General features: G+C 43.3%; 3 protein-coding genes across 7 annotated transcripts in view; 2 read left to right on the forward strand and 1 right to left on the reverse strand.

The window, feature by feature from the left end:
- The first annotated feature begins 13 nt into the window (after window positions 1-13).
- Window positions 14-12,496, forward strand: CHERP (calcium homeostasis endoplasmic reticulum protein). Of its 2 annotated transcripts, XM_058041044.1 has the most exons (18): window positions 14-96; window positions 187-360; window positions 973-1,154; window positions 2,078-2,215; window positions 2,439-2,590; window positions 2,936-3,047; window positions 3,392-3,481; window positions 4,069-4,306; window positions 4,633-4,811; window positions 5,438-5,834; window positions 6,889-7,127; window positions 7,897-8,030; window positions 8,299-8,385; window positions 8,951-9,100; window positions 9,190-9,306; window positions 9,845-9,939; window positions 10,436-10,621; window positions 11,786-12,496. In XM_058041044.1, exons 1-18 carry the CDS (start codon window positions 72-74, stop codon window positions 11,788-11,790), a joined length of 2,700 nt encoding a protein of 899 aa, XP_057897027.1. In that variant the 5' UTR covers window positions 14-71; the 3' UTR covers window positions 11,791-12,496. The 2 variants fall into 2 exon arrangements, with proteins under 2 accessions (XP_057897027.1, XP_057897025.1); XM_058041042.1 differs by lacking the exon at window positions 11,786-12,496 and having other exon boundaries at window positions 10,436-10,629.
- C26H19orf44 (chromosome 26 C19orf44 homolog) lies at window positions 12,067-16,897 on the reverse strand. The gene is made up of 8 exons (XM_058041056.1): window positions 16,797-16,897; window positions 15,812-16,396; window positions 15,169-15,526; window positions 14,557-14,633; window positions 14,015-14,474; window positions 13,785-13,880; window positions 13,525-13,691; window positions 12,067-13,156 (listed from the first exon to the last, which is right to left on the reverse strand). The coding sequence occupies exons 1-8, from the start codon at window positions 16,833-16,835 to the stop codon at window positions 13,076-13,078; spliced, it is 1,863 nt and encodes a 620-aa protein (XP_057897039.1). The 5' UTR covers window positions 16,836-16,897; the 3' UTR covers window positions 12,067-13,075.
- A 1,963-nt stretch (window positions 16,898-18,860) lies between these two features.
- Window positions 18,861-27,528, forward strand: part of EPS15L1 (epidermal growth factor receptor pathway substrate 15 like 1) — a 45,314-nt gene continuing 36,646 nt past the window's right edge. For all 4 annotated transcript variants that reach the window (XM_058041037.1, XM_058041038.1, XM_058041039.1 and 1 more), the window contains exons 1-7: window positions 18,861-18,911; window positions 23,324-23,365; window positions 23,581-23,670; window positions 23,907-23,954; window positions 24,581-24,676; window positions 25,322-25,384; window positions 26,186-26,311. In XM_058041037.1, the coding sequence (XP_057897020.1) occupies window positions 18,882-18,911; window positions 23,324-23,365; window positions 23,581-23,670; window positions 23,907-23,954; window positions 24,581-24,676; window positions 25,322-25,384; window positions 26,186-26,311 (495 nt within the window). In that variant the 5' untranslated portion in view covers window positions 18,861-18,881. The remainder of the gene's footprint in view (window positions 18,912-23,323; window positions 23,366-23,580; window positions 23,671-23,906; window positions 23,955-24,580; window positions 24,677-25,321; window positions 25,385-26,185; window positions 26,312-27,528) is intronic.

Raw genomic sequence — 27,528 nt, forward strand, 5'->3', positions numbered from 1 at the left:
GCGGCCGCGAGGGTGTCGCAGCCGCTCGGCGGGCAGTGCGGCGCGGCCCAGCGGGCCGGGGAGCCGCGGCCATGGAGATGCCGCTGCCGCCCGACGGTGAGGGGCCATCGGGGGCTGCGGGGGCAACGGGGGGCGACCGCGGGAATGGGGGGAGAGCAGGGGGATGACGGCGCTGCTTCCCCACAGACCAGGAGCTGCGGAATGTCATCGACAAGCTGGCGCAGTTTGTGGCGCGGAACGGGCCCGAGTTCGAGAAGATGACGATGGAGAAGCAGAAGGAGAACCCCAAATTCTCCTTCCTCTTCGGGGGCGACTTCTACGGCTACTACAAGTACAAGCTGGCCCTGGAGCAGCAGCAGCGTGAGTGGGGCCTGCGGCTCGGGCAGGGCCGGCTCGGGGCTCCCTCCCTCGCCGGCCGCGGGGTCTCGGGGTCGGCCGGCGGAGACACTTTTGTCTCTTCTGGGCTCGTCCTGCTCCGCCGGGACCGGTTTGCAGCGCTCGGGGTTCCCGGTAGATGGTTCAGCGCTGCCCGCGGCTCCTCACGGCCCCGGTTGTGGGTTTGGAGGCGGGCAGGGGGAGCCGCAGGGACGGGCAGCGTGGTGAGACGGAGCTCGGCACCTGGAGAGCCGGAACTCACTCGGTTTGTCCTGGAGTTGTCCCTCTGGAAGTGCACAGGGCGTTGCTGACTCTCCTCTGTGGCACCGGCCACCTGTGATTTTGCGTTAACCGTAGAATCATAGAATGTGCTGAGTTGGAAGGGACCCATCGGGATCATCGAGTCCAACTCCTGGCCCTGCACAGGACACCCCAAGAATCCCTCCAAGTGTCAGAGCATTGTCCGAGCAGCTCTGGAGACCCCTCTCACCCCCTCAGAGCGAGGGTCTCTTTGGAACTGGTGCCATTTTCACCCGTGGGCTGGTGGTAGCAGGTTTCTCTGGGAGGTTTACTTTCAAAGTTTGCTCTGTCTGATAGTGTTGTGCAAGCAAAGCCAAGATATCGAGGCTTCCGCACAGATCCAGCCCCTGCCACAGCCCTCGCTGCCGCCGGCTGCGCCCATCCCAGCCCCTCAGGGCACCCCGTCTGTGGAGGAGCTCATCCAGCAGAGTCAGTGGAACCTGCAGCAGCAGGAGCAGCATCTGCTGGCCATGAGACAGGTTGGTTTGAGATGAGCACTCATCTGGTGTGTCCTGGCCTGTCAGTGGGATTAGGAGGGAAGGGGGAAAGGATGGTTTAGTGCTGAGCAGAGCTGGAGGTGAGGAGAAGGGATGTTGCTTTCCTTACTTTTGTTGTGTGGCAAACGCCATCGTTCCCCTAGAATGGATGTGTCTGATGTGTAGGTTGGGTTGTGATTGCATATGGGTTATGTTATTATGGGATGAGTGATCTATGATTAAAACCTTCTATTTGCTCTTTGAAAAATCTTGTTAGTTTTAGAGTGGAATAAATTGTGACTGCTTTAACCTTGGTTTGATGCTGCAGATTGCTGGGAACTGCAAGATATTCCAGTTTGTAGTATTCTGACTTTTACTGGAGGGGAACTGTGTGCTATCAGCTAGCTGGTTTTTGCAGATGTTTAACTGTTAAAGCTGCTGAAAACCAAACCGAAGAGTTCATTGTGCCTTGGTTATGTTCCTTATGTTCAAGAGTTTTTTGTAATTATTTTTTATTACATGATAGATTTTAGAAGTAGAAGTAGAAAAGTAAACTGGAAGTAGAGAAGTAAACTGGATTTCTCCAGAAAAATATGAAGAGTCTTTTCTTTTCAGAACCAAAGAATTGAAACATTTTCATGAAGTCACAGTGCCTGTAAAAGATTTTGGTTTTTGAGATTGCCACTTAGGTCCAAGAGGATAAGGATACAGCAGCTTCATTCTTTAAAAGAGTTTTGGCTGTAATGTAATTCTTTCTCTTTTTTTTTTTTCCCTTCTTTTTTTTGTTCTTTTTTTATTCAGGAACAAGTCACATCAGCAGTAGCCCTTGCAATCGAGCAGCTTCATTCTTTAAAAGAGTTTTGGCTGTAATGTAATTCTTTCTCTTTTTTTTTTTCCCTTCTTTTTTTTGTTCTTTTTTTATTCAGGAACAAGTCACATCAGCAGTAGCCCTTGCAATCGAGCAACAAATGCAAAAAGTTTTGGAGGAAACCCAGTTAGATATGAACGAATTTGACAACTTGTTGCAGCCAATAATTGACACTTGCACAAAAGATGCAATCTCAGTAAGTGATCTGAATCTGCACAGGGATTTGGTGGCACTGTGGGTCCATTTGAATTTTGAGAGTCTCTGTACATTACCAACAGCTTTCTATCCATGTTGTGTGGCAGGTTAGATGAAAGCTGTTACCTGAAAACCTTCCTGCAGTTATTTCAGAACTATAGGAAGCCTATATCACGGGAACACATTAGACTGACTAAAAATATTGTAAAATTTGCTTTTCTAAGGCTGGCAAGAACTGGATGTTTAGTAATGCCAAGTCTCCTGCTCACTGTGAGCTGATGGCCGGGCACCTGCGGAACCGGATAACGGCGGACGGAGCTCACTTTGAGCTGCGCCTGCACCTCATCTACCTGATCAATGATGTTTTGCATCACTGGTAAGAATTCAGTTCTGGGCTTCAGTTTGCTGTTTTGATGAAGTTCTTCTCCTAGATACAGTGTTGGTTGGACTAGTCACTTCATATTTTATTGTTTTTATCAGCTGTCCTTAGATGTCCATAGATTTGATCTAGTGCTTTAGTAATCAAATTTAGGTAAAACCATTTTACCTACTTTGTGTATTTTTCCTCCAGACAAGATTTTACAATAATGACTTTAGGGAGAGAACTCTCTATTTCACGATTCCGCTACTTTTAGTATAGCAGAAGTTGAGATTAATTGAATATTCCAATGCACTTAGTGTTATAGTGAAGAAGATAACTCTTCCCATTCCTTTCTTGAAGCCAGAGGAAGCAAGCACGAGATCTTCTGGCTGCTTTACAGAAGGTGGTGGTGCCTATTTATTGTACCAGTTTTCTAGCAGTGGAGGAAGATAAGCAACAGAAAATTGCCAGAGTGAGTATCTGGTTTTGGTTTAACTTTGACTTTTGCTTTGTTAGGTTGGTGCTGTGTAAATTCACAAATAGGCAGGTGCAAGAAGGTGACTGAGATTTTTCTAGTCTGATTGTTTTCATAAAGTCTATTATAGGAGGTGCTCTAGTACACATTTAAAATAGAACTTCAAAGTCCTTAGGCTTTATTTAAGAGTTATCACAATGATGAATGCATCTGAATCTTTAATAATTCAAAAATAAATAGAAAAATCCTAGGTCTTATGAAAAGCTGAAGACACAAAAATGCTGTGGCTCAGTATTTCTTTGATCATAATTTCTAAAATCTTTTCACTCTTATTCATGCAGCTTCTTCAGCTATGGGAGAAAAATGGGTACTTTGATGAGTCCATTATTCAGCAGTTACAAAGCCCAGCTCTTGGACTTGGCCAGTACCAGGTTAGCCACAAAAATATCAGTTTTCTTATTTATACAAATATTTTGAAAATGATTTTCCTTTTCAAAGTATAGTGTTAATTTTTGTCTCCCCTCCCCTCCCTTGAAGTTGCTTACAAGGGATTACAAAAAATAATGTAAAATATAACCTTGCTATTTCAAACATTCAATAATCCAGCTGCTGATATGGCCCTGGATACAGGATACAGACTGATACAGTCCTGTACATATTTGACAGTGTCTTGTATGGCAGGGAGTGTTTGGTTAAAAGGAAACAAGGAAACAGGGGTTTAAATTGGATACATTGAATATAAAAGTTGTAGTGGCAGCAGGAACTTTTCCTTTTTATTATTAGTAATGAATGCTGTTGGTTTGGGCTGTATTGGAAAGGCAGTACTAAAGGTGGTGGGTTTCAGCTTGCAGAGAATATTTTGGAAATCTCCACAAAGCTTTGTAATGACACTGGGTGGTTCTGCCACCATTATCCTGCATCCTCAGGCATTTTTTGGGAGCGAGGATGACGGGCAATACAGGGAATTTGGAACAAGTTGTAGGTTCAGTGTTCACTTGTTCTTAATTTCTTTTACCAGGCAAATTTGATCACTGAATATGCAACGGTTGTCCAGCCTGTGCAAGTGGCTTTCCAACAGCAGATTCAGAACCTGAAAACTCAGCACGAGGAGTTTGTGAACAGTTTAACACAGCAGCAGCAGCAGCAGCAGATCCAAATCCCCCCGCTAGAGAACGAGGTGAAATCAACACCCCCACCTCAGGCCCCCACAGCAGCCCCAGCCTCAGCTCCACCATCTGTTCCAGTCACACAAGCAGGTACTGGCCTGACCTGGGACCTGTGCAAAAATCACTGGCTGACAATGTTATGCCTTTTTTTTTTTTCCACTCCTTTTTTTAATAATCAGCCACAATGCACTGCTGGTTTGGTTCAGGCAACAGCTTGAATCTGTTCAGAACCTTGCAGCAGGTGCAGGTGGATGCTTGAATATAAAAAGAACCAGAGATGAGTGTTAAATGGATCAGAAATCCTGTCTCCCAGTAATTAGATTTCTGCAGAAGGAATTAATCTGGAGCCTGGTGTGCTGATGTTTTATTAACTGCAAGTGATTTTGATGCTGACAATAGTCTCTAAATTGTTCCAGATGATGGTAAATCTCAGCTGCCTCTGGCTGGTTCTACAGAGTATGACACAACTGGATCTGGAGTGCAGGATCCTGCCTCAGGTGGACCACGTGGGCCTGGATCTCATGATCAGATTCCCCCAAATAAACCACCCTGGTTTGACCAACCTCACCCTGTTGCGCCGTGGGGTCAACAACAGGTAAGAAACAGTTCTAAAAACCCATGTGGAGGTTTAGAATGACTGTCTTGGTTGTGGAGGTTGGGAATGACCACCTTGGTTGTGGAAGTGCAGTGAAAAGCTAGAAAGTTAGAAGCTGTGAAAGTTATAAATCCAGATTTCAATGCTAAGTTTTGTTATTCTGAGTGCAGTTAAAGGCAAAATGTTAATCCTATTTCAGTTTGTTTACCACCACAACTATGGTGGTATTCCTATGAACAAGAGCTGTTTGGTTCAGTAACAGTTTGATCTTTTCCCATTTTTTTACTGAAGTTGCAGTCATTCAGACTTGTATTTGAAATGTTTTTTTCACCTGTGCATGGGCTGTATTTCTTTAGGAAGGCATATTATTGTGTTCTTCATTCTTGTACCCTTTTGTCATTTTGAGTGCAGTTAATCCTATTTCAGTTTATTAACCACCACACTATTCCTATGACAAAGAGCTGTTTGGTTCAGTAACAGTTTGGTCTTTTCCCATCTTTTTTCTGAAGTTGCAGTCATTCAGACTCGTATTTGAAATGTTTTTTCACCTGTGCATGGTCTGTATTTCTTTAGGAAGGTATATTATTGTGTTCTTCGTTCTTGTAACCTCATGACTTCACCTCCAGGGACCACCTCACTGTCCTCCCTGGAATAACAACCACGAAGGAATGTGGAACGAACAGAGAGATCAAGGCTGGAACAATCAGCGAGAAACACCTTGGAACAACCAGCCTGATCCTTCATGGAACAACCAGTTTGAAGCACCATGGAACAACCAGCATGAGCAGCCTCCATGGGGTGGGGGTCAGAGGGAACCTCCATTTCGAATGCAGCGGCCACCTCACTTCAGAGGCCCATTTCCTCCACATCAGCAACATCCCCAATTCAACCAGCCCCCGCATCCGCATAATTTCAACCGCTTTCCACCTCGCTTCATGCAGGATGATTTTCCACCTCGCCATCCCTTTGAAAGGCCTCCTTATCCTCATCGTTTTGATTACCCCCAGGGGGATTTTCCTCAAGGTAAAGTGTGTACCAGGCCAGGTTTTCTTGTGTTGTAATGCTGATTGCCATTACAAAATTATTTAGTGATTTGGGATGGCAGTTTATTCTCCGTGGATTGTTGTGATTTTCCTTAGTTTGCTAAGAACTCAGTAGGAAACACATGCAGAGTTGGATGCTTCCTTGCTTTTTGAGTCTTCCCAATGAATAAGAAATTGTAGTCCAAATTCAAGTCAGCATCTCTACAGGCACCTCTTTTGCAACTACTTTGCTTTAAAAGTAGGAAGTTCAAAGGTGAGAAGCAGCATTTTCCTGTAAATTTAACAACCTGCACATCAGCCCATAGGTGAGGGCTGATGAGAGCTGTGACCTGTGTAGATGGAGGAAGATAAGAGGAAGGCTGAAAGGATTTATTCCTGTACATACACTCATTTGTTCTTTATTTTTATTTTGGCTGCCAGGCTCTCTAGTTTTCTGCATTTAATGTTGTGTGGCTTGGTAGTGTGTGGTGAAACGATCCTGGCCTCCAGTTCTTCCTCCTCGTTGGGTTTGGAACATGGGAACATTGTTCTTTTGTTGGAACATGGGAATGTGTGGGAGTGTAACCTGGTGCAGCTTGCCTGGCCAGAGGTAGTTTCCATTTCACCTGCAGGAGTTGCTGTTACTGTGGAATGATCCTTGTCAGTGTGAAGGCCAAAGATCACCCTGGTTCTGTGTGACAAGTCATTTAGAAAATAGGAGTTTCTGTGTAGGAGTTGCTGTGTTAATCCTAAAGGTTTCTCAATTCTCCGAGTCCAAAAATGGTTGAAAACCAATGGATTTGAGTCCTTTTGACCACAGTATGTCCCAAAGGAAGCAGTGGCTTGGGGCTGAGCTATCCTGTTGTCTAGAGAGTGTGGCCAGGGAGGTAAATGCACTGCAGGGACCTGTAGCCAGCCTCTGGTCCTTCATTTCTGGTGCTTTGCTGGATCTGCTGAGATTGGGTTTTAGGATAAATGCAGTAATTAAAGTACATCTCTGACTGCCTTCTTTCTTTAATGGCTAAATAAAACATTTTAACCCTTCCACTCTGCAGAAATTGGACCTCCTCATCATCATCCTGGTCACAGATTGCCTCATCCTGGTATCAGCGAGCATCCTCCCTGGGGAGGGCCACAGCACCCAGATTTTGGGCCTCCCCCACATGGATTTAACGGGCAGCCCCCTCACATGCGGCGCCAAGGGCCCCCTCACATGAACCATGATGATCCCAGCCTGGTGCCAAATGTTCCCTACTTTGATCTTCCTGCTGGCCTGATGGCTCCACTGGTCAAAGTAAGTGCTTGCTATGGGACTGATTCAAACCAAGACACCGGTGGGATTAAAAGATCCAAAACCTGTTGTTGTTATTAGGGACGGTTCAACATTTGATGTGTATGATTTCAAATCCTTCCATTCCACAAGCAAGTCTAGGGTATAAGAGCAGGAGTAGTTTGGGGGACTAAGTAGTGGAAATGGTGAGAATTTTTGTGTGTTGTTTGCTAGAGGAAGCTGGTTGAACCCACAGCGTGAAAGAGCAATTTATCCTTGCAAGTCCAACCCTCTTTGTAGGAAATGGAAATCCCCAGTGATTTCCAGATGACCAGAGAGATCTCACAGATCTGATGGGGCCACTGTATTAGTTCTTCATAATCAGAATTCTCTTGAAGCTGTTTTACAATATCAATGTTATATATACAAAGAGAGATAGAGAACAGGAAACATATACCAGCATCTTCAGGGATAGTTACATTTATGTATTCTGTATTTGAGATGAACACCAGTTTGTGCCAGGCTCCATCCAGCACAAAGGTGGATGAGATCTGCATTTTATCTACCTGGTGATCCACTTAATACTTCAACCTGTACAGTGCAGGCTTTTCTCAGAGAGCTCACAATAGTGATAGCATGAGGAAGCACTGGTTTGTCTACAGAATCCTTATTTCCAGATCATTTTTTATCCAGTATTGAAATTTGAGATCTCTACAGCTAAATCTGTATTTAACTCTTCAGGTAGCCTCCCCATGACACATGACACAAATGTAATTTGTTTTGTTTCTGGCAGCTTGAAGATCACGAGTATAAACCTTTAGATCCTAAAGATATTCGTCTTCCACCTCCAATGCCCCCCAGTGAGAGACTTCTGGCTGCAGTTGAGGCATTTTATAGTCCACCATCTCATGACAGGCCTAGAAACAGGTAAGAGTAAGTGTAGGCAATAAAATGGTAAGGAAAATGCTCTAAGATGTTGCCTCAAATCATGGAGTGCCTCCCTCTCTTTTGCCTGTATCTTGCTTCTCCTAATGCTCTTGTTGTATTGCAGCTGCACTTGCTGTTTGATCTTATACTGATTTGTGAGACAGTTTTCCCAGACCCTTTTTTATGTACAAAATTCTGTGAAAATCCTGAAGGTCTCTGCTGAAGTGGAATTTACACGTGTGGGTTCTGTGTGGTTGATTTGTTGCAGTGAAGGATGGGAGCAGAACGGACTGTACGAGTTCTTCAGAGCTAAAATGAGAGCAAGGCGGAGGAAAGGGCAAGAGAAGAGAAATAGGTGAGAGTTCCTGTTTGTCTGGAAGATGCTTGGGCTAAATGCAGAGGGAAAAGTCTATTCAGCAACATGCTGATGGAAGAATGAGTTTAAATGTGTTGGAATTTCTGTCTAGTCTGCAGAAAATGGACATGGCACACGTTGCCCAGAGCAGCTGTGGGTGCCCCATCCCTGGAAGTTCCCAAGGCCAGGTTAAACATGGCTTGGAGCAACCTGGTTTGAGGAGGGTGTCCCTGGCCAATGGCAGGGGTTGGATGAGCTTTAAGGTCTCTTCCAACCCAAACTGCTTTGTGATTTTGTGAAATCACAAAATCACAAAGGGCTTGGAGCAACCTGGTCTTGAGGAGGGTGTCCCTACCCAATGGCAGGGGTTGGAACTGGATGAGCTGTAAGGTCTCTTCCAACCCAGACTGCTTTGTGATTTTGTGAAAGAGTTTTTCACACTCAAGCTTTCACTTTCCCTGCAGAAGTAGTGCTTGTGTGTAATTTGAATTTGATCAGGAGTAGATTTGTGTTTGTGGTGCTTCTCCATGGAATCTCAGTGGAGTTTCTCTGCTCATTTGTGCAGTGGGCCCTCTCGGTCTCGCAGTCGCTCTAAAAGCCGAGGCCGTTCATCTTCTCGGTCTCACTCACGATCTTCAAAATCCTCCGGCTCCTACTCGAGATCCCGCTCCCGCTCCTGCTCTCGATCGCGATCCTATTCTCGCTCGCAGTCCAGGTAGGGCACAGGGGGCTGAACTTTGGGAAATGTGGGAGTGGGGAAACCCCAACCCTGGAGGTTGGTAACTCGTGTGCTCTCCCTTCCAGAAGCCGCAGCAGGTCCCGCTCCTCGCACAGCCGCTCGCGCTCCCGGTCCCGGTCTCGCTCCAAATCCTACTCCCCGGGGAGGCGGCGCCGGTCCCGCTCTCGCAGCCCCACTCCTCCGTAAGCTCTGCTTTGGTTCTGTCTCCTTTCACCTGGGCTGTTGGAACAGAGCCTGCAGGGCCTCTGCCTCCTTAGCAGGGGATAATCAGCATTTCATCAAAGAGCAGGAAAGATGATGGAGAGCAGATCTAGAAACAATTTATCTGCTAGATGGGCTTGTAGAGAGAATATTACTCTATTGTGGTGGCTTTTTATTTGAACAAAACTGCATGCTGAAGTGAAAGCTGCAAAACTGTGAAGTCTGTGTATACCTTCCTTGGGAGCAGGAGTAATTCTCTGTGTGCTCCATTGGGAAGAGCACAGTTTCTCTTCCAATCTAGAAATTCTGTGTGATTCTGTTTGATTTCCCTTGTGCTGAGAAGCAGGTGATGTGTTTCTGGCACCTCAATAACTGCATAATCTGATGGCTGTAGTAAAGAATAGCTTAGTAGAGTGGATAGAATTGTGTTGGATGTTAATACTTAACGGAATAGAACTGACTGTGTTTTGTGTCAGAATAACATCACTGGTTCTAAATTTGTTGTTCTTGTTTTCTTAGTTCTTCTGCTGGTTTGGGCTCCAGTTCTGGGCCTTCTATACCAGAATCGAGACTTGGAGAAGAAAATAAAGGCCATCAAATGCTAGTGAAAATGGGTAAGGTGCTGTTGTAGAATCTTAGACAAGCCAGGAAACAAAATTAGACACTGAAGTCTTAGATGTAATTAATTAATGCATGTTCATAAGAAATTATTCCTTGGCATTCCAAGGTCAGCATAAGAATATTCAGAGATGTAAAATACAGAAGACAGGGATGTGAGTTTGGCATCAGATAGAACTGACCCTACCTGAAGTATTTCATCTCTCTGCAGTGCAGGTCAGCAGGGCTGACTGGACAGATTGGACTTGCACTGCTTTTCTTCTTACCCTCCTAACAGTTTTTAGGGATACTGCTGCTGTCAGCTCCTAGAATCTCTGCATATTAATGCTTGTGAGATAAATGGGACAGTTCATGTGCTGTTTCAGGTTGTCTCTTCCCATCCTGCTTTATCAAAGTGATGCTGTCTTTGGTTGTTTCCAAAATGTGTTTGTCTTCATAATTATAGTCCTAAAAAAGCAGTGAAAGGATTGCAATGTTGTGTCCTTGCTGCAGGATGGAGTGGATCTGGTGGATTGGGAGCCAAGGAGCAAGGAATCCAAGATCCAATTAAAGGAGGGGATATCCGAGACAAATGGGATCAGTACAAAGGAGTGGGAGTTGCATTGGACGACCCTTATGAAAACTACAGAAGAAATAAAAGTTACTCATTTATCGCACGCATGAAAGCCAGGGATGAATGTAAGTGAATGTTTCTCAGCAATTTAGAAACCTCTGTGGACTTCAAAGTGATTTTTGTAAACCCAAATCAAAATAGCAGTAGCTCTTAATTTTTTCTAATGTAACTGATACAGTAAAACAGCAGGTAAGTGGATGTGTACTCTGATTAACCCAGCAAGTTTTTCTTTTTAGGCATTGTGTTGTGTTTTAATTTCTGAAATGTTAATTAATAAGTGTGTTCTGTGTAAGTCACTTGCTGGCTGCAATACTGAGCACCTGCATCTTTGAATGTTCCCGCACAAAAACTTGAAATAGTCCCAAAGTTCGTGGAGGGGGAGCTGTGCCACACAAGGGACAGCTGCCACAGCAGGGAGGTCCTTGTGGTTGGAACCAAGTTAGGCCACACTTACTGTTTACTCCTGTCCTAGTCAGAGTTTTCTACCATTAGTATCACATTCTGCCAAAGCCAGAATTTGTAATAAGTTCCCTGTAGTGCAGGAAGGGTTCAGAAAAAGACAATTACCCAAGTGATGGATTTTTGCAGAGAGTCTGTGATACATTGAACATTGGCACTTGCCAACAGCTAAAAGGAAAACTGGCATGCTCAATGAAATGTCACTGCTGCCTCTAGATTGGTGGAACCAAATGGGTTCAAATAAAGCCCATAAGGAAAAATTCCTTATTAACAGAACCCTCATTCCACCAAACACTTCAGACAGCTTAGGTAACTGCAGAATGTGTAAGAGCTCTTCTCCCTGTTGTTTCAGTGAAGCATGAAACACAAGACCCTTCACCATCTGAATAAGACTCTCTGAAGAAACATGTCTTGCACCTTCTGCAAAACATTAAACTTTTAGAAATCCTGATTAAAGTCTGGACAAAGTGACAAATTAATTACTTTTAAAACCATGGTGAAAAATTGAAAGCTATGACATGTACTTCAATACTTGTCAATTAGTGCTTAAAAAAGGCCAGGTCTCACTATGACACATCTAGCAAGTTTAAAAATTCCCATTTATCTTGCAAAACTTTCTAATTAGTTCCCCATTTTATAGCAGAATTAAACCCCACTCAAGCTGTTCCTGATGCAGGACTGTGCCTCATTCATTCCTGTGGAATACAGACATTATGTGATGTGCTTCTATGTTCTCTAGTTCCATAATGTATGTTTATTTCTCTCAAAAGGTTAATTCTATTTGAAGTGGAGGGGTGCTGCCTTGGGATCAAGTCAGACTGATGCTGAGCAGTGTATCCTAATGTCTAAATGGGGAATGAAGCATCTAGTTCCAGTGCAGGTGACCTCTGAGCACTGTGCAAGCTTTTAGAACCTTCCAGTCACCTCCAGGCCCTGCCCAGCAGCTGCTGCAGCCACCACTCGGGGCAGGACACAAGGGTCACTTCTCTGGTAGCTTCCCCAGCACTCTGAGGGATGGGCAATGCTTTGTAATGGAACACAGTCTTTGAGCTTTTTATATTTTTGTATATACCCTTTAATAAAAGCTAATTAGTTCAATAGAAGAGAATCCATTTTCTCTGCTCTACACGTTTCTATCAATGAGATGTTCTTGGAAAGTTGCTGTAATCTAAATGAAAAAACGAAATCTTTTGTAACTGTTTCCAGAGACCACCAGCTAGAGCTGTTAGGCCCTTACACTGCACTTCCACTCCCCAGGTCTGCCCCTTTTCCAGTTGTTTGTTTGTAGAGCAAAATCCCTCTTAAAACCATTCAGTTAGTATGGTGGAATATCAGTTTGTTCTAGATCTACTGTAGTTGTGGAACTGTACCTGTCTGTGAATCAGCATACAACACCTGTATGTTACCAACTTGTGAATGTTGTTGTTTTGCCTTCCAATAAACAATTTTTTTAAAATAAAAAATGCAGCTGAGATTTCCTGAAGCTTGGTTATAGGCCTGTCTTGTTTTGAATTTATCTTAATAAACACACCCAAGTGTGTGTTTGGGTTTGTTGTAATCTGACAAGGCCGATTATACAGAAATGCTGTTTGGATAATGGCACTGAAGTCCGGATATGGTAATTTTCTGCTGTGGTTGTATTTCTCAGGGGCTGTAGAACAGACTTTCACTTCTACCACCATCATAGATGAGATCACAGATCTCACAATTCACTGGATAAATGTGAATGACTTATCATTAATGACTTATCACTGTGATGACTTATCACAGTCCCATTAGGCAGAAGTGTTATCTTGATGTCTCTTGCTGACATAGTCTGGCTGAAGGTTCCTGTGTATCCCTGTATTGTGTACACAAGTAAAACATTGAGGTATAGAAAAGTAAATTATATATAATAATTAGCAACTTGTACTAACTAATTTGTACTAACCTAGCAGTTTGTATGAATTCTTCCAATACAGTTTATAACCTTTTATCTGTGCAACTTGGAAAGGTCTCTTGTTTCAGCCTTGGAGTTGTGAATATAAATGTTACTTGAAGTTCAGTAACTGTCCAAGCACTTAATTTCTCCTGGGCTCTCTCCGAATTTCTTCAAGTGCTTGCTCAATTGTTAGAGGTGGGGATTTGTGAGTCTTGATGTACTACAAAAAAAAAAAAAAAAAAAAAAAAAGAGTTAATAAGCTAATGTCTTCATTATGTAGATTATTATTTATTAAATAGTAGAAAGCAACTAATCTTCATGTCAAGATACCTGCACGTTTCTGTACTAGCAAAGAAAAGTGACCCTTCTGTTGCAGCATCTGAATGACCCCTGCTCATTTGAGGACAGCTAAATGCTACAGCAGAAACCTTAATCTTTAAAAATTATGGCCTCCAGCTGGACTTCAGTCTTTTTTTTTTTTCCTTTTAAACTTGTTAATTATTCGTATGCAGAAAAACTAGGTTTGCTGTCAAAACCGCAGGCGTTTGTAAAGGAATTCACGCTTGGTCTCTGGTTTGTCACAATTACCTCTTTAGCCTCTTCCAGGGTATGGTAGTGGAACTTCTCATGCTCCAAGGACTCCACGAGGGCTGTGTGAAGGTGGTGAACGTTCTGGACAAACTGCTGGGTCAGCATCAGGTGCTGCTTGCACATGGTGTGTAAGACAAGAACCGAGGGGCTGTACGCGGTCAGGGCTGTGAGAAAGGGACAGCAAGGGCTGAGCAAACCAAGCTGGGCTCAGGTGCAGAAAATAGAGTGAAAAAGAAGAATAAATGTGGTTTTGGTACCTTCTACTGCATCCATGCTGATGACATGACTGGCAATTGGCACTGGGTCGATGTAGCTGGTTCCAATGGGTGGGCTGAGCACTGCAGTGGGGTTTGCTGTGCATGGGAGAGATCAGAATTACTGGGGGGGGAACAGGGGAAATGTTTAGTGCCACTGCCTGGTTCTTCTGCAGTTTCTAGGCACAGCAGCTGCCCTAAAAGCACAGCACAGCCTAACAGGCTGAACTCACCCTTTGCCCAGCAGTAGGTGAAGGGAGGCTCTGCTGTCTGCACTGCAGTTTCTGTGACGGTCACTCGGTGCCCCTGGCTGTGCTGTTTTGGGGTGACCAGCAGGGATGACCCTGAGGATGGGTGTGCTCCAGGAGACCTGCAGCTCTCAGCATGTTCCTCTACAGATTCCCTGTCTGTTGCAGACAGAGACCTTTCAAAATCTTCAGAATATTCTGAATTAAGAGTACTTTCCTTCTGATTAGGATAATCCTGTTTGTGTGGAGGGAAATCTGAGGAAACTCCACTTAAATGTTCAGAGATTTCAGCTTCAGAGACACATTTTTCAACTTCCTCTTCAGAAGAATCTTCCACACCAGTTATTGCACTGGTCATTTTTAGAGCAGCCTGGTCCTCTTCCGCCAGCAATTTATCTTTTTTCACATATTTGTTTGATTCTTGAGTAAACTGAATGTCTTTTCCCTGTAAAAGTGTTTATTTTAGAACCTCCACACTCCACCGAAGGCAGACTGGGAATATGTGCTAGTGGGGAATTTCTACTTACTTTCTGCTGTAATTCTGCTGACTTACTGGTAGTATCTGGTGCCAAATCATCAAGGCTCATGATATTCAGTCCAAAGTCTGCAAACAAATGACACCTACACATGAGAATTTGCATCAAAATTACAGTACACTTTCCTGTAAGTGACAAAAATGGGGGGAAAAAATCAGTACTAGCTTCCTACTTCAGTACTGAAAAGTAATAGCAATCAGTCACTGATTCTTTAACTTCATAAAACTCCTAAAATTTCCTCCTTTGATCAGCTGACAGTCCTGAAGTTCAAGAGATTTTTGCTGCCCCTCATTTCCAGCTGTTCTCACTCTGACCACCCATTGGTACATTGTGCCACTGATAGAGAAAAACTACTTTAAATGTTCTAATTGTTTTGACATCATAATGTCACCCAGGGCAGCATCATTAATATGAACCCATTAAGTCAAAAGCTAAGAAAAATACAAACCTATTACACTAGGAAAAAAATAAACAGATCAAGATAATCACTTTGATCAGGCCTTGGTTTGTGTGAAATTTCACCAGTGAATCCTATTTGCCCATGTTTATTTAGAGAATTTATCAGGAGATTATCAGTTCAATTGATACTGAGAAAAAACTTACATTTCAAACTGCTGCTGGATGGATCTTCTGCATCTTCAGCTCCTTCAGAAAATAATTCATCTAATGACTTTATTTCACTTCTGTCACTTTCAAGGGGTTCTTGGATGTGCTTGGTGTAGCCTGCTTTAGGCAGAGCACGCTTTACAGTGTTGTCCTTTGTGGAAGATGACAGCAGTTGAGATCTCCTGGTATGTCCTGACAGGTTTCTGCTGGTGGGTGAAGGTGCTGGTGAATTAACTCTACCAAACACACTTTTCTCTGAGTCTTTGTTGTGAGAAGAAGATGCTTTAGATAACTCTGCTGATGAAACTTCCTTATGAGGTGGAGGAGCCTTTCCTGATGGAACTGGAGTCTTTCTCTTTTTGAAGAACATGAAAAAGAGATTTATGTGTTACTTCATTGTTATGTGTAGATTGCTAAAGGGAGAACAAATCATTGTGGGTAAAAGAGAGTAACTTTAAGATATTAAGATGTGAACCTGAAACCTATCATGAGCGAGACACAAATGCAAATTTAGGATTTAGTTGCTAGTGTTATTTAAATAAAAAGCAACCAATTAAGACAGTTATATGAAAGCATTAATAAAAATACATAATCCAGCAAAGTTTGTATTTACCTTTCTACCTTATTGAGCATCACTTACCAGAACCTTCTGATTCCCACTTCCACTGGAAAACCCCAAAGAGCTCTCCATCAATTCTCTCATTTCCTCTTCATCACTATCCAGATCAAGCTGTTGTTTAACCATAACACTCCTTTTAGGGCTTTGCATGCTTTCCTCTTCCCCAGAACAGGCATCTCTGCGGGTCCCAGTCCCACTGGTGGCACCATAATTCTTCCAGTACCTCCTGCCCCTGGCGCCACCTTCATGCCCAGAGGCAGACGAGCTGCACTCCTCATCCAAAGCCTTCAGGCCCGAGTCAGTGTTCTGCAGTTCCAGGTGCTTTTTTTGACCCATGATTTTGCTTTCTAGCTGTGCCACTTTGTTCAGGACGGAGTTTAGCCGCGTGTGGGCGGCGCTGCCCGGAGCGCTCGGGGCTGCCCGGCTGCTCCAGGCCCGCACGGCGCTCGCCGGCCCCGGGCAGCGCTGCGTCCCAGCAGCGTTTCCATCGCACACCTTCAGGAACCTGCCCTGGTGCGACGGAGTAATGCCAGCACTCTCCAGATCTGTGTCCACCAGCGTTAGGTCACCAAGGGTGCTGCTCCTGCGGGGTACGTGGCTGTGGCCCTGCCAAGAATCACAGAGTTACCGACCTTAGGAAAGACCTGACAACTCCGAGTCCAACTTGCGACTGATCCTGACCCCCACGTTGTTAACCAGACCAAAGCACTGAGCGCCACATCCAGACTTTCCTTAAACATCTCCAGGGATGGCGACTCCACGGGCAGCGCCTTCCAGTGTCCGACCACCCTTTCAGTGAAGAAATCCTTTCTGATGTCCAACCTAAACCACCCCTGTCACAGCTTAAGAGTGTCCCCTCGTCCTGTCGCCGGTTCCCTGGAGCAGAGCTGGCTGCACCCTCCTGTAGGGAGCTATAGGAAGGGGCTTCTACAGATCCCTCCCCACACAAGACCGGCCCGCGCTGAGGCTGCCCAGGTACAGACTGAGACAGGGACCGGTGCCTCACCTGCCATCGGGCCGCGGGTGCCCGAGAGATCGCGGCCATCCGGGACGGACCAGGGTGGGACAGAACGCCGTCCCGGGGCCCGCCCAGCCTGAGGCGGCCGAGGCTTCTCTGGGCCGGGTCAGGGCGGGCCGTGCGCGGCCCGCTCCTGGAGTCCGCGACTCCCCAATATACCGCCCACTGATTGGCTCAGCCCGGCGGTTCGGCGCCGCCAGCGAATCACAAGCGGGTTTACAGCCGCCGGTAGCTGTGCCCTGACTACAAACCCCAGCATGCACCGCGGTCAATACACGGGAATTTTTACAAACCCGCGATTTGCTAATTATTGGAGCGAGTTGGGAATTAATCCAGTTGTTCCGCAGGATTTGCGTTAAGACTCCTCACTAAAACAACATATTGTAGGTTATTACCTGCCCTTTGTATATATACTTGTAATACAATTATATAGCTATTGAGCTTATGCCATGGATCATTTTTATTTTGCCAAGTTTTTTGTTCTTCTAGGTTAGTTTTCTAGTACTTTCTAGTGATATCATTCTGCTGTAAGTCAGTTCCTAAGACTTGAGTTTAATGTTCTTAAAAACTTTCCCTTGTTATCTCTAAAACCCTGGCTGACAGATACACACAGCTGTATACTCCAATTATATATTTTGTTTAAAATTCTAGATCAGACTTATGAAATAAAAATTGATAACAAATGCATCTGGCAACCCAGAAGATTATTTAGCCTGTTTACCACTGAGGAAAATTAATGATCAAAGAAGCCCACAGACTGGGATGACTGAATACAAATTTGTGATCTAACAGACCAATTGATGATCTAAATCAGACCTGAGGTAAATTGCTCTCCTTATTCTGTGTTAGTGGATTATTTAATTTCTTTTTAATATAGTTGAACTGTGCACTGGTTTTGCTTTCTTAATTTTCCTGTGTCTTTTAAAGGATAGGATGAACCTGGACCCATGGTGGAGCTAGTGCTGAGGACCTGAATTTTGGGATGAAGAATAATAATAATGCAGAATGGTATTATACTGTAGTCGAGATTCCTCTATACAGTTTATAAATAATTTCCTTCTCCTAGCTAGAGGAACACCTTGAGCCCCTTTCTTTGCCCGACTGTATTCCAAACATGTAGTTCATCCTAGGGGAAATTAACAAATGTTGAGGTTTATGCAAAAGATTTTGGAGATAGAAACTGACGAGAAATGAACACGAAATTCCCATGGGTGTTTTCATTCTTTATTTCCACGTTTTAAAGATTCCTTGTCTAATCTGACTGAGAAACTATTGGTGTATACAAATGAAATTAGAGTCCTGAAAAGGAAATGAATGTAAAGTAGGCTGAGGAATAGCAGGAGGAAGGACTATGGAGGAAAAATACTTTGAGCAATAGCTTAAGAAAAACATTAGAAAGTAAAGACAACTCAGGAAGGGACAGAGCAACGGGGAATTATATTTATAATGTATAGTATAGAGAGGAACCCTGTCAGTGTATGCAGGGAAGGGTCAGAGCACGGACCAGGGGGCCCAGCAATGGGCCAAGAAGCAGCAGGCAGAACATGACAAGAAGTTTCACCTGAATACGAGAAAAACTTTGCTGTGCAGTGACGGAGCACTGGAACAGACTGCAATCCCTCACTGGAGATATTCCAGAACTGTGTGGACACAATCCTGTGCCATGTGCTCTGGGATGGGGCTCGGCGGCCCGCTGTGCTCCAATCAAACCTCGCTCGTTTTGGGGTGATGTGGCTGCCCAGGGAGCTGGGCAGGGTGGTGAAGTCCCTGTCCCTGGAGGTGTTTAAGGAGCGACAGTGATGTTGGATAAGGGGGTGATGTGTCAAAGACTCAATGACCCGAGAAGTCTCTTCCGTTCTAAATGCTTGGGTGACTCCGCGGAGCGCTGCGGGCAGCGGCAACTGCCGCCCAGGAGCGCCTGCCGGGCCCCGATAAAGCCGCGGCCGCTGCCGGCGGGGCTCGAGCACCTCCTCAGCCGCCGCCACCGCCTCCTCGGGCCCGCCCGGCCCGGCCCGGCCGCCGCCTCCCGCCCCTCGCTCCGCCCCGGCCGCGGCCCGACCCAGCGGGAGGAAGATGGCGGCGCTCATCCCCCTCAGCCAGCAGGTACCGGGGCTGCCGGGGACGCGCGGCCCTCCGAACCGGCGGCCGGGCGGGCGCGGGGAGCGGCAGCGGGGCTGCGTCGCAGCCGGGCGCAGCCGGGCTGGAATTGCCGCTGGGTACAGGCCCTGTGCCGGGAGGGGCTCGGCCCGCGGGGAATAAGGGTCGGGGCGCGGCGGGGAGCGGGACCCGGGCGGGGCAAGGGCGACGAGCGGCCCCCGCCGTGCCCCGGGACCGCGGTGCGCGGTGCTGGGGGGGGCCGCAAGCTGCGCCGCCGCCCTCCCCTCGTGGAGGCCCTGGAGCTGCGTCCCTGGGGAGGGGCAGAGGGTCTCCTGGCGCTTCCCCACCCCGAGCCGCCGGGATTACCGTGGGCCGGGGGTTTGGAGGGGACAGGGCTGGTGCTCCGCGCGTCAGCCCGTGTTCCTGTCGGTACCGGGGCTGATGCCGCCGGGAAGTGCTGAGCTGTTGTGGCGGGGTGCCGTGACCGGGTGGGGAGCGGGGACACCGGGAAGGGGCTGAGGGATGAGCGGGAGGTGCTCGCCTGTCAGGAGGAGGAGAAGCTTCTGCAGGGCAGGGGACAGGGCGCCTGTCCTGACCCCTGGGAGAGGCTGCGTCCAGCTCTGGTTGGATGCTTGGGATCCCTTGGTTGATTCCTCTTGTTACAAGTTTTTTTTTTTATTTTATTTCTCACCCAAATAATTCAAGCTTAAGCAGTGTGATCGCTGTTTATTATTTTCTATAGCCATGTGAAGAGAGTCAGTGTACTTATTTATATCTCACTACCTTCAACGTCTTAAAACCAAACCTGTTTTCTATACTGTGCCTAGGCCAGTCTGGCATTCTGAATGACTCCTATTAGTTGTTCAGACTATTTAAATATGTCAATTTCCTTTTAATAAAGATCTTTGAGTTGTGATACTCTAAAAATTTATCTCTCAGTGGAGTTATGTGATGCTTGGATAACATAACTTGCTGTGTGTCTTACTAAGAACACGTACTGCTGTTTAGCTACTGTTTAGCAAGTCTTGATTAACATTGGTTTGATTAAGTGAACATATTCAGAAACATCTGAAAACATCCATGTACACACAAACTGTTGTCAAAAAATTCATGTGATTAATGTGGTGCAAAATATGGAAGTCAGATAAACTCTGGATGTTTGTAGTTGTGAAATTCTGTAATACATTGGTAATAATCAAATAATTATCAAATGCTTACTCTAGAAATCCAGTTTCTCTAGTTTAAATTCTCATTGATCTTTGAGTCTGGCATCAATAGTATTCCTTTTGATAAACAATGTTATGTTTAGGGGGACTAAGACCACATTCTGTAAACATATCCGTAATTTTTATATAGTATTTTCCAACTAATTCAGTGGAAGCATTGTAGTTCTAATACTTGTTTTCATATATCGAACTGTCAAGAGTAATCTAGCTGTAAACAGAATTTCCTTTAAGGTAATAAACTTCCTCTTCTAATAGCCTCAGTTTTGTGATTACTAAGGACATGTGTGTTAATTAGAGTAAATACCAGAAATGGAATTAGACAGAATAGGAGAGGGTATGTGTGTTGTAACATTGAGGCATGTCCCCTCAGAAAGCTATAAAATAAGATGCCAACATTTAAAGAGCTGCAAAGAGTTTGGGTAATTCAAGCAGCTTAAAATATTTTCCCATTAATCATTTATCATTATCATAATAATACTTTATTTAAAGTAATTAATGTGATCCAGAGATCTCTGTGACCCGGAGATGACTTCAGGAACAAGAATTAATTGTTCTGGTGGCAGGTGCTTGCTTGTGCCTTTTTGCCAGACCTGCACTGAGTCATTTACCTAAAATTGGTCAGAAAGGCTGAATCTTTGTAAAATTCTGCAAGTAGAGAATTGATCTTGAGGTGCTTTTCAGCAGTGCTTGGGTGAATAATTTGCTGTAGAAGAAATTTCACAGCATTGACTTGGAGCAGTATCCATGCACGTGCACTGTGTACCACAAACACAGTGTGCAGGCTCAAGACTTCAACTTCTGAACAAAAAGTCAATTTGGAAGTTCAACAACAAGGTGCTAGGGCTCTGAAGGGTCTGTTTGGGAGGTGGTCTGAAGCATTGGTCAGAGGTGATGTTTTGGAGAGTATAGAGCAGGGGAGGATAAACTCTTGGTCAAACTGAACCTCTCTAACAGGTTATGCTTTGACATCATCAACAGTGCACTCTTCAAAATTTTTGTCTCTGCCACTGTTGACGGTCCTGGGTTGGTCCTTCGTGAGCAGATGTCACCAAATTTCAGAATCCTCTTGAATGATGGTGATGTCATCACGTGTAGTGATGGGTAGATAGAGAGCTGTGCTATTTTTATCACTTGAACCCATTTTGTCTGGTCTGCTTCATCACAGAGATGCAGTCATTTAGGTAAATCAGTCAGAAACACTGAATCTTCTTAAAATTCTGCAAGTAGGGAATTGATCTTGAGGTGCTTTTCAGCAATGCTTGGGTGAATAATTTACCGTAGAAGAAATTTCACAGCATTGAAGCACATCACCCTGGCTTCCTGCCACCTCTGCCAGGTAAGTCAGCTCCATGTCATGGCTGACAATATCAAATGGGGGTGACAGGAGTGTCTGGTGATGGGATGAGCTCATTCAGTCCTGCTGCTGGAGCAGTTTGCTCTGTATCTTGGTACCAATCCAGTCTCTGCATGCTCTAGGTCACTCACTGCACCAGTTAGAGGAGCTTGTAGTTGGTGGCTGACTCTTGTCTGAGCTTTCTGATAAACATGAGGTGCATAGTTTGGTGATAGTTGGCTGAAAATGTGGTTTTATTCAGAGTGGAACAGGCTATTTCCTACTTCCACCTTTTCTCTGAGTGATGTGTTTCCTGCTTGGACAGGAACACAATGCTTATATGTGCTGATGGTTTACATCAGCCAGCACAAAGAGCAGTCAGATTTATGAGTTATGTTTGCAGCATCCTCCTGAAATCCTGTCTGCCATCAGGGAGAGCAAGAGCTTCCAGAGGCTGCTGATGTTGGAAAATGCAGCAGCTTATTTTGTTGATGGTTATAAGTGAAGTGCATTTAAGATGCTTAGGAAACTTTCTGAAAATGCAGGATTTTTCTGTTCCAGTAGAGCTGTAATCTTTAGAGAGTCAGTGTTTGCTTGTGCTCTGCTCAGTTATACTGGATAGCTCCTTAAATGAAGATTTAGCATGTAAACTCACAAGAAGGTTCTCTTGGTGTAAAATAAAATTTTCACGCTCTTCATGGGTCTTTTCTTTCATCATGTTCCTGCCTTCCTTCCTCTCAGAGTAAGCAGAACATCTGGAAATCCATGAGGATAACAAGGAGGAAGGTGACATTTGGGAGGGGACATAGCACTGATGGGACTTAGTGTGAAATCCTCCTTTTCAGGTGTCTGACTGCTGTCCTGGAGGTGCAGAGTGCTTATTCCAAGCAGGTTTTGTGACATCTCTGTGTTTTGCTCATTGACATCTTTATTGGATTGTTTTGTTGCTTTCTTTTTAAAGTCTCTGAGTGGTCTAAGGACTGACCTGGTTTTGACCAGATTGGTTTTGCTGTTGGCATTGGGGCTGAGGAGAACAGTGTGGGGTAACCTGCACAGGGTTAGAAATCCCATGGCAACTCTAGGAAGTGTGTGAGAAAATGGGTTTTGGGGCTTTTTCTGCATTTTTTGGCATTCCAGCTGCCATTTGCTTGGAATGTCAGCAAGAGGAACTGAGATCTGCTTGTTTAGGACACTGAAAAGGCAGGGCTGTCCTTGGTTACACCAAGTTGAAATCCTCCAAAAGCATTGTCAGGGAATTGTGAAAGTTGTTAATTTGCCATTCATTTAATATATATATATATATATATATATATATATATATATATATATATATATATATATTTGAGGGTTGTTTTGTTTGGTTGGTTTGGTTTTTTTCTTTACTCTGTTTCTGTTTAAGATCCTAGTCTTGAAACGGAGTTAACACAGGCACTGTGTGTGTGTATAATTGTCTGCTGAAAATATTCTATAAGGATGTGTATGGTGCAGTAGGTAGTCAGATAGGCATTGTGTTGAAAGGTGGATCTTTGTTATCAGTCCCTCTCATACTGAGATCTGAAATACTTCAGCAAATAATTCAAAGCTGTTCTTCAAAGCCTTATCCCTATGTAGGGTCACTAAGTAAAAAGTGTGAGGAGAGGTAGGAATCCTGATGAATGGCAAGTTCTAAGAGATGACAGTGGTCTGTGGTCTTGGTGGATCACTGTTATCCACACTTAAATTTCAAGTGTCCAGTTTGTAACACAGCAAATTAACACACTATTTTAGGTTCTTGATAGAAGTAATACACAAAGTGCTATACATTTCTTTTCCTATCAATTCTGATTGTTGTTTATTCTGTTTTCTAACTTGTGTTTCAGTTTTCTACTGGGAATCCAATATATGAAACATATTACAAACAGGTATGTTCTTTACAAGAAGTAAAAAATAAAGTGCAGTTTCTTCTTCCCCAAGATTTCCTTCTCTTTCTTTTCCCCATTGCAGTGCTAAAACTGTGTGAATTCTGAGTGGTGATGCAGTTTCTGTAACTCCTTTTGACCTAGAGGCAAGATTGCATTTCTTAAATCTGCTTTCACAACAGCCATGTTTCAATTAAGTGTTAATTTTTCTCCTTCAGGTAGATCCAACATACACAGGGAGAGTTGGGGCAAGTGAAGCTGCTCTGTTTCTTAAAAAATCTGGTCTCTCTGATATCATCCTTGGAAAAGTAAGTCGAAGGAATTGGATAAAGCAGTACTTGTCTTTACGCTTCTTTTAAGTGAAAGGAAAAATTTAAAAAGAAAATTTGGTTTTTGTGTAACGTTTTTGTTGTTAACTTGACAATTCAGTAACATTGTTTGTCATTTCTTGAAAGCTGAATGAACACTTTAAGACATGCAGTAGGAACTGTTGAGCTAAGTTTTCTTTGAAATTTACAGCAGCTTTTATTTTGTATCTCCACAGATATGGGATTTGGCTGACCCAGAGGGTAAAGGATACTTAGATAAACAGGTAAATAAAATGTTCATGTAGACTTCCTGTATTACCTTTCCCAGATTAACCTTGTTTTATCAAGCCCTGGTACCATTAGTAGTTATCTTTATCTTTTTCAGGGTTGAATTTTATTTACAAGATGAGTTTTTTTCCCTGCTTATATCCAAGTGTATTACTCAGTGAGGCTGCAGGAGAAGTTTGGTTCTAACTTTTTGTATCTCTTTTGTTTTGTAAATAGTTGGTGTGTGTACTGTGTAGGTACACAGACATTGAGTCACAAATGAAAACTAAGATTTGATTTTAGAAAATTTCTGTGCGTGAAAAAATTCAGCATTTTTACTAAAAATGGCTTGGAATACCAAATAGCAAGTTACAAATTAACTGTTTCAAAACACAACTAATTTTTAAGAAAATCTGTTGTGTTTTAATTAGGAAAGAGTTTTTATGAAGAACTAACTTTGTTTCCTGTTACTGTAAAATTTTTCCGGACTCATCCTTAAAAACAAAGGGGTGATTGCCATTATGGGGCTGTGCTTGTGGAGTTTTCTTTTTCCTGAGTTGCACATATACAGGTGTTATTAAAAATGGGAAGTGGGCTATTTTTTGTGATTGGAACTGGTTTTTAATAGCACAATATTTTACAGGGTTTCTATGTCGCGTTGCGCCTCGTGGCGTGTGCACAGAACGGCCATGATGTCAACCTGAGCAGTCTGAATTTGACTGTGCCACCTCCTAAATTTGTAAGTAATATCCACTTGAATGCAGGTAGGTGCTGTGTGAGGATTAAGGCTTCAGCTGGAACGTTGGAATGATCTCGTGGTTCATAAATGCCACGGTGCTGGGCTTCAGGCTGCTGTCAAACAGTTCCTCAGGGCACAGCAGCCAGGGCAGCCACAGGCTTGTCATGCTGAGTGACAAGAAACCAGCCCCTTCCTGAACTGCAAAACCAGAGTGAGTTTAAGTCTGGTCAGCTTGGTCAGGAAGCTGATGTGGCTGAACTGTGGCTAAACTGTTAATTCATTAAAAAAAAAGGAAACAAAAAATTATTATTTTGGGGCTGGCTCAACAGGAATGAGTAGTAAAAGGCATTGCTGCAGCTTTGCCCTGCCCTAGCTGCTGCAGAACCTCTTTGGTTTGTGTTGGTTCTGTGTTTGGACACTGATTGCATCTACTGGATGTCCTTACTCAAGGACTGTAATGCTGTAAAATGAGTGTGATTTCTGTTTAGGTACATGTGCAGCCTATTGTCCTCAGTGTAGTTAAGCTTCATGTCTATGACCATCTCAAACTTAGTGCAATTAATAAGTACTAGAGGCAGAAGTATGTATATTTATCTATTTCTATAAATATATATATATAAAAACAAACCATTTTCTCATTTTTAGCATGACAGTAGCAGTCCTTTAATGATCACACCACCCTCAACAGAGACTCACTGGGCTGTTAGGGTAAGTGTAAAAGAGAACACATTCCATCCATTTTTTAGAAGTAAATATTTTTCTTGTGTGTAATTTTCCCAGTGAGAGAATTTTATATCAAATGCATTTCCCCTTTCAGAAGTCCTCCCTTTCTGCAAACCTGTGCACAGTAGAGAACACCAAGGTGTAGTTTTAGATTTGCAATAAGTATTAAACAACCCTTTGACAACCTCTGGTGGGATGTTTTTAAGAAAATGAATTTTAATCTTCTGCCTGGATTTCTTCCAGAATCCTACAATTAGGCACTTTGTTTGTATAAAGGAACCCCACTGGGAACAGCAAAGTGTTTCACCACATCCAGTCTGAACTGTTAATTTAAAGCTTGAGTTCCTAGTTTCTAATTAGTATTCAATGATACTAGCAATAGATATAATTTGGAAAAAATAGCTTTTGATGCATATGTGGGGATATTTATATTTAGGTAATTTTCAACTCCAAACATTTCCAAAAGGTAGAAATTGAGTAAAAAAACTTGTAGTTATATGTACTTTAAAGTGGGAGGAATAAGTTTTAGTTCTATAGAGTTTATCAAAGTTACTTTAAAACAGAAGCACACCTTGTCTGCTGCATGGTAAAATCTTCTTTAGATTTAGGAGCTTAATTTCAAAGCTTTCTCTGTGAGTTTACATTTAAATACAATACAGTGGCACTTGCAAGAAAGCTTGGAAATTTAAGATGAATTACTGACCAGTCTTAATTTCTTGCAAGATCTCATTTTCATTACTCACACACACACTTTTTTACTTATTCAGACTATTTCTTACCAACTAGGTGGAAGAAAAAGCAAAGTTTGATGGTATTTTTGAAAGCCTTTTGCCAGTAAATGGTTTACTTTCAGGAGACAAAGTAAAACCAGTACTGATGAATTCAAAGCTACCTCTTGATATCCTTGGAAGGGTAAGTAAGTTGTTTAGATTGAGCTAGTCTCTGTTTAGCTTCTCATAATTGCAATGTTGAAAATGTAATTTATCAACAGAGATCAGGTTTTGGCTGAGATTTTGCATCATGTGCTTGCTATAAAGCAGGAACATTTAGACTCTGAAGTCTTCCACTTACAACTCTTACTCTTATTTCTAATTTCAACCCTAGTGTAGATTGGCTTCATTGTCTCTCTATTCATTTACAAGTGGAAATTTGATTTTGGTTGTTTAAAAACAAGAAAAAGCTTTCCTGAATCATAATAGCTGTTAGGACGTTAGATTCTGCTGTTTTGTCATTTTTACAAGTATAAGTTATTAGATATACATTAAATCCATCCTCTGCTTGTACAGGAAAATTCCTTAAAACATCCTCCTTTATTCATAGTGCAAATTGTCAGGTTGTTTTTTCTTTCATGTGTATTTATAAATACTTCCAAGGTCTGAGTTTTGTCCATCCATTGTATATTTACAAGGGAAGCAGACCTTAAAATATTTTTCTGCCTCCATTAAAACCACATTCTTTAATGCTTTGCATATTGATATTTTTGAGTACAATCTGTGTCAGAGTTCTATCTGTGTTGCATACTTTTATCTCTTCAGGAAGAAGTGCCTCTTGGTCTGTATTATCTACAAAATCTAAGTATGATTTGTTTTAATTCTGTACTTGAGTATTGAGAAGTCTTGAAAGGCTTCGGATTTTATCTTGTTTTTGTCACAAAAGAAATTCAGGAAGCTTTTGCCTCTTCCAGAAAAATTTGTGAACAAGATAAGACACTGAGAAAATATACAAAGGACTAATCAAGGAGCTTAAATTTGTCAAGGCTCCAGTGATAAAGCAAAGTTCTCACAATTGAGCCTCAAGTCTTGGCTTTTTGAGGACTCCACTGTCCCCAGGTCATATTGATGATTAAGCAGTGCTGTGTTGGAGTTCACAGAGTTTTTGCAAGTTTCATTGACTGTACCTCACCTAATAATGAACTAAATTAAGCATCGATAAATGCTTAAATTCTCTCCAACAGGAAATTCGGGGGGCCAAAGGGAGTTGCACATAGTTTTAGTTTTTAGTAGAAAACCCTAATCATCTGGAAGTGGAATAGGAATTAGAGATGTATTGAATTTTCTGTTGAATTTTCTTGTGAAGAATTAGAATGATCTGCTAGCCCACACCCTCTGGGCAGTTCTGAAAGCCACCTC

Source organism: Melospiza georgiana, chromosome 26, assembly GCF_028018845.1.
Source record: "Melospiza georgiana isolate bMelGeo1 chromosome 26, bMelGeo1.pri, whole genome shotgun sequence".
Taxonomy (NCBI): domain Eukaryota; kingdom Metazoa; phylum Chordata; class Aves; order Passeriformes; family Passerellidae; genus Melospiza; species Melospiza georgiana.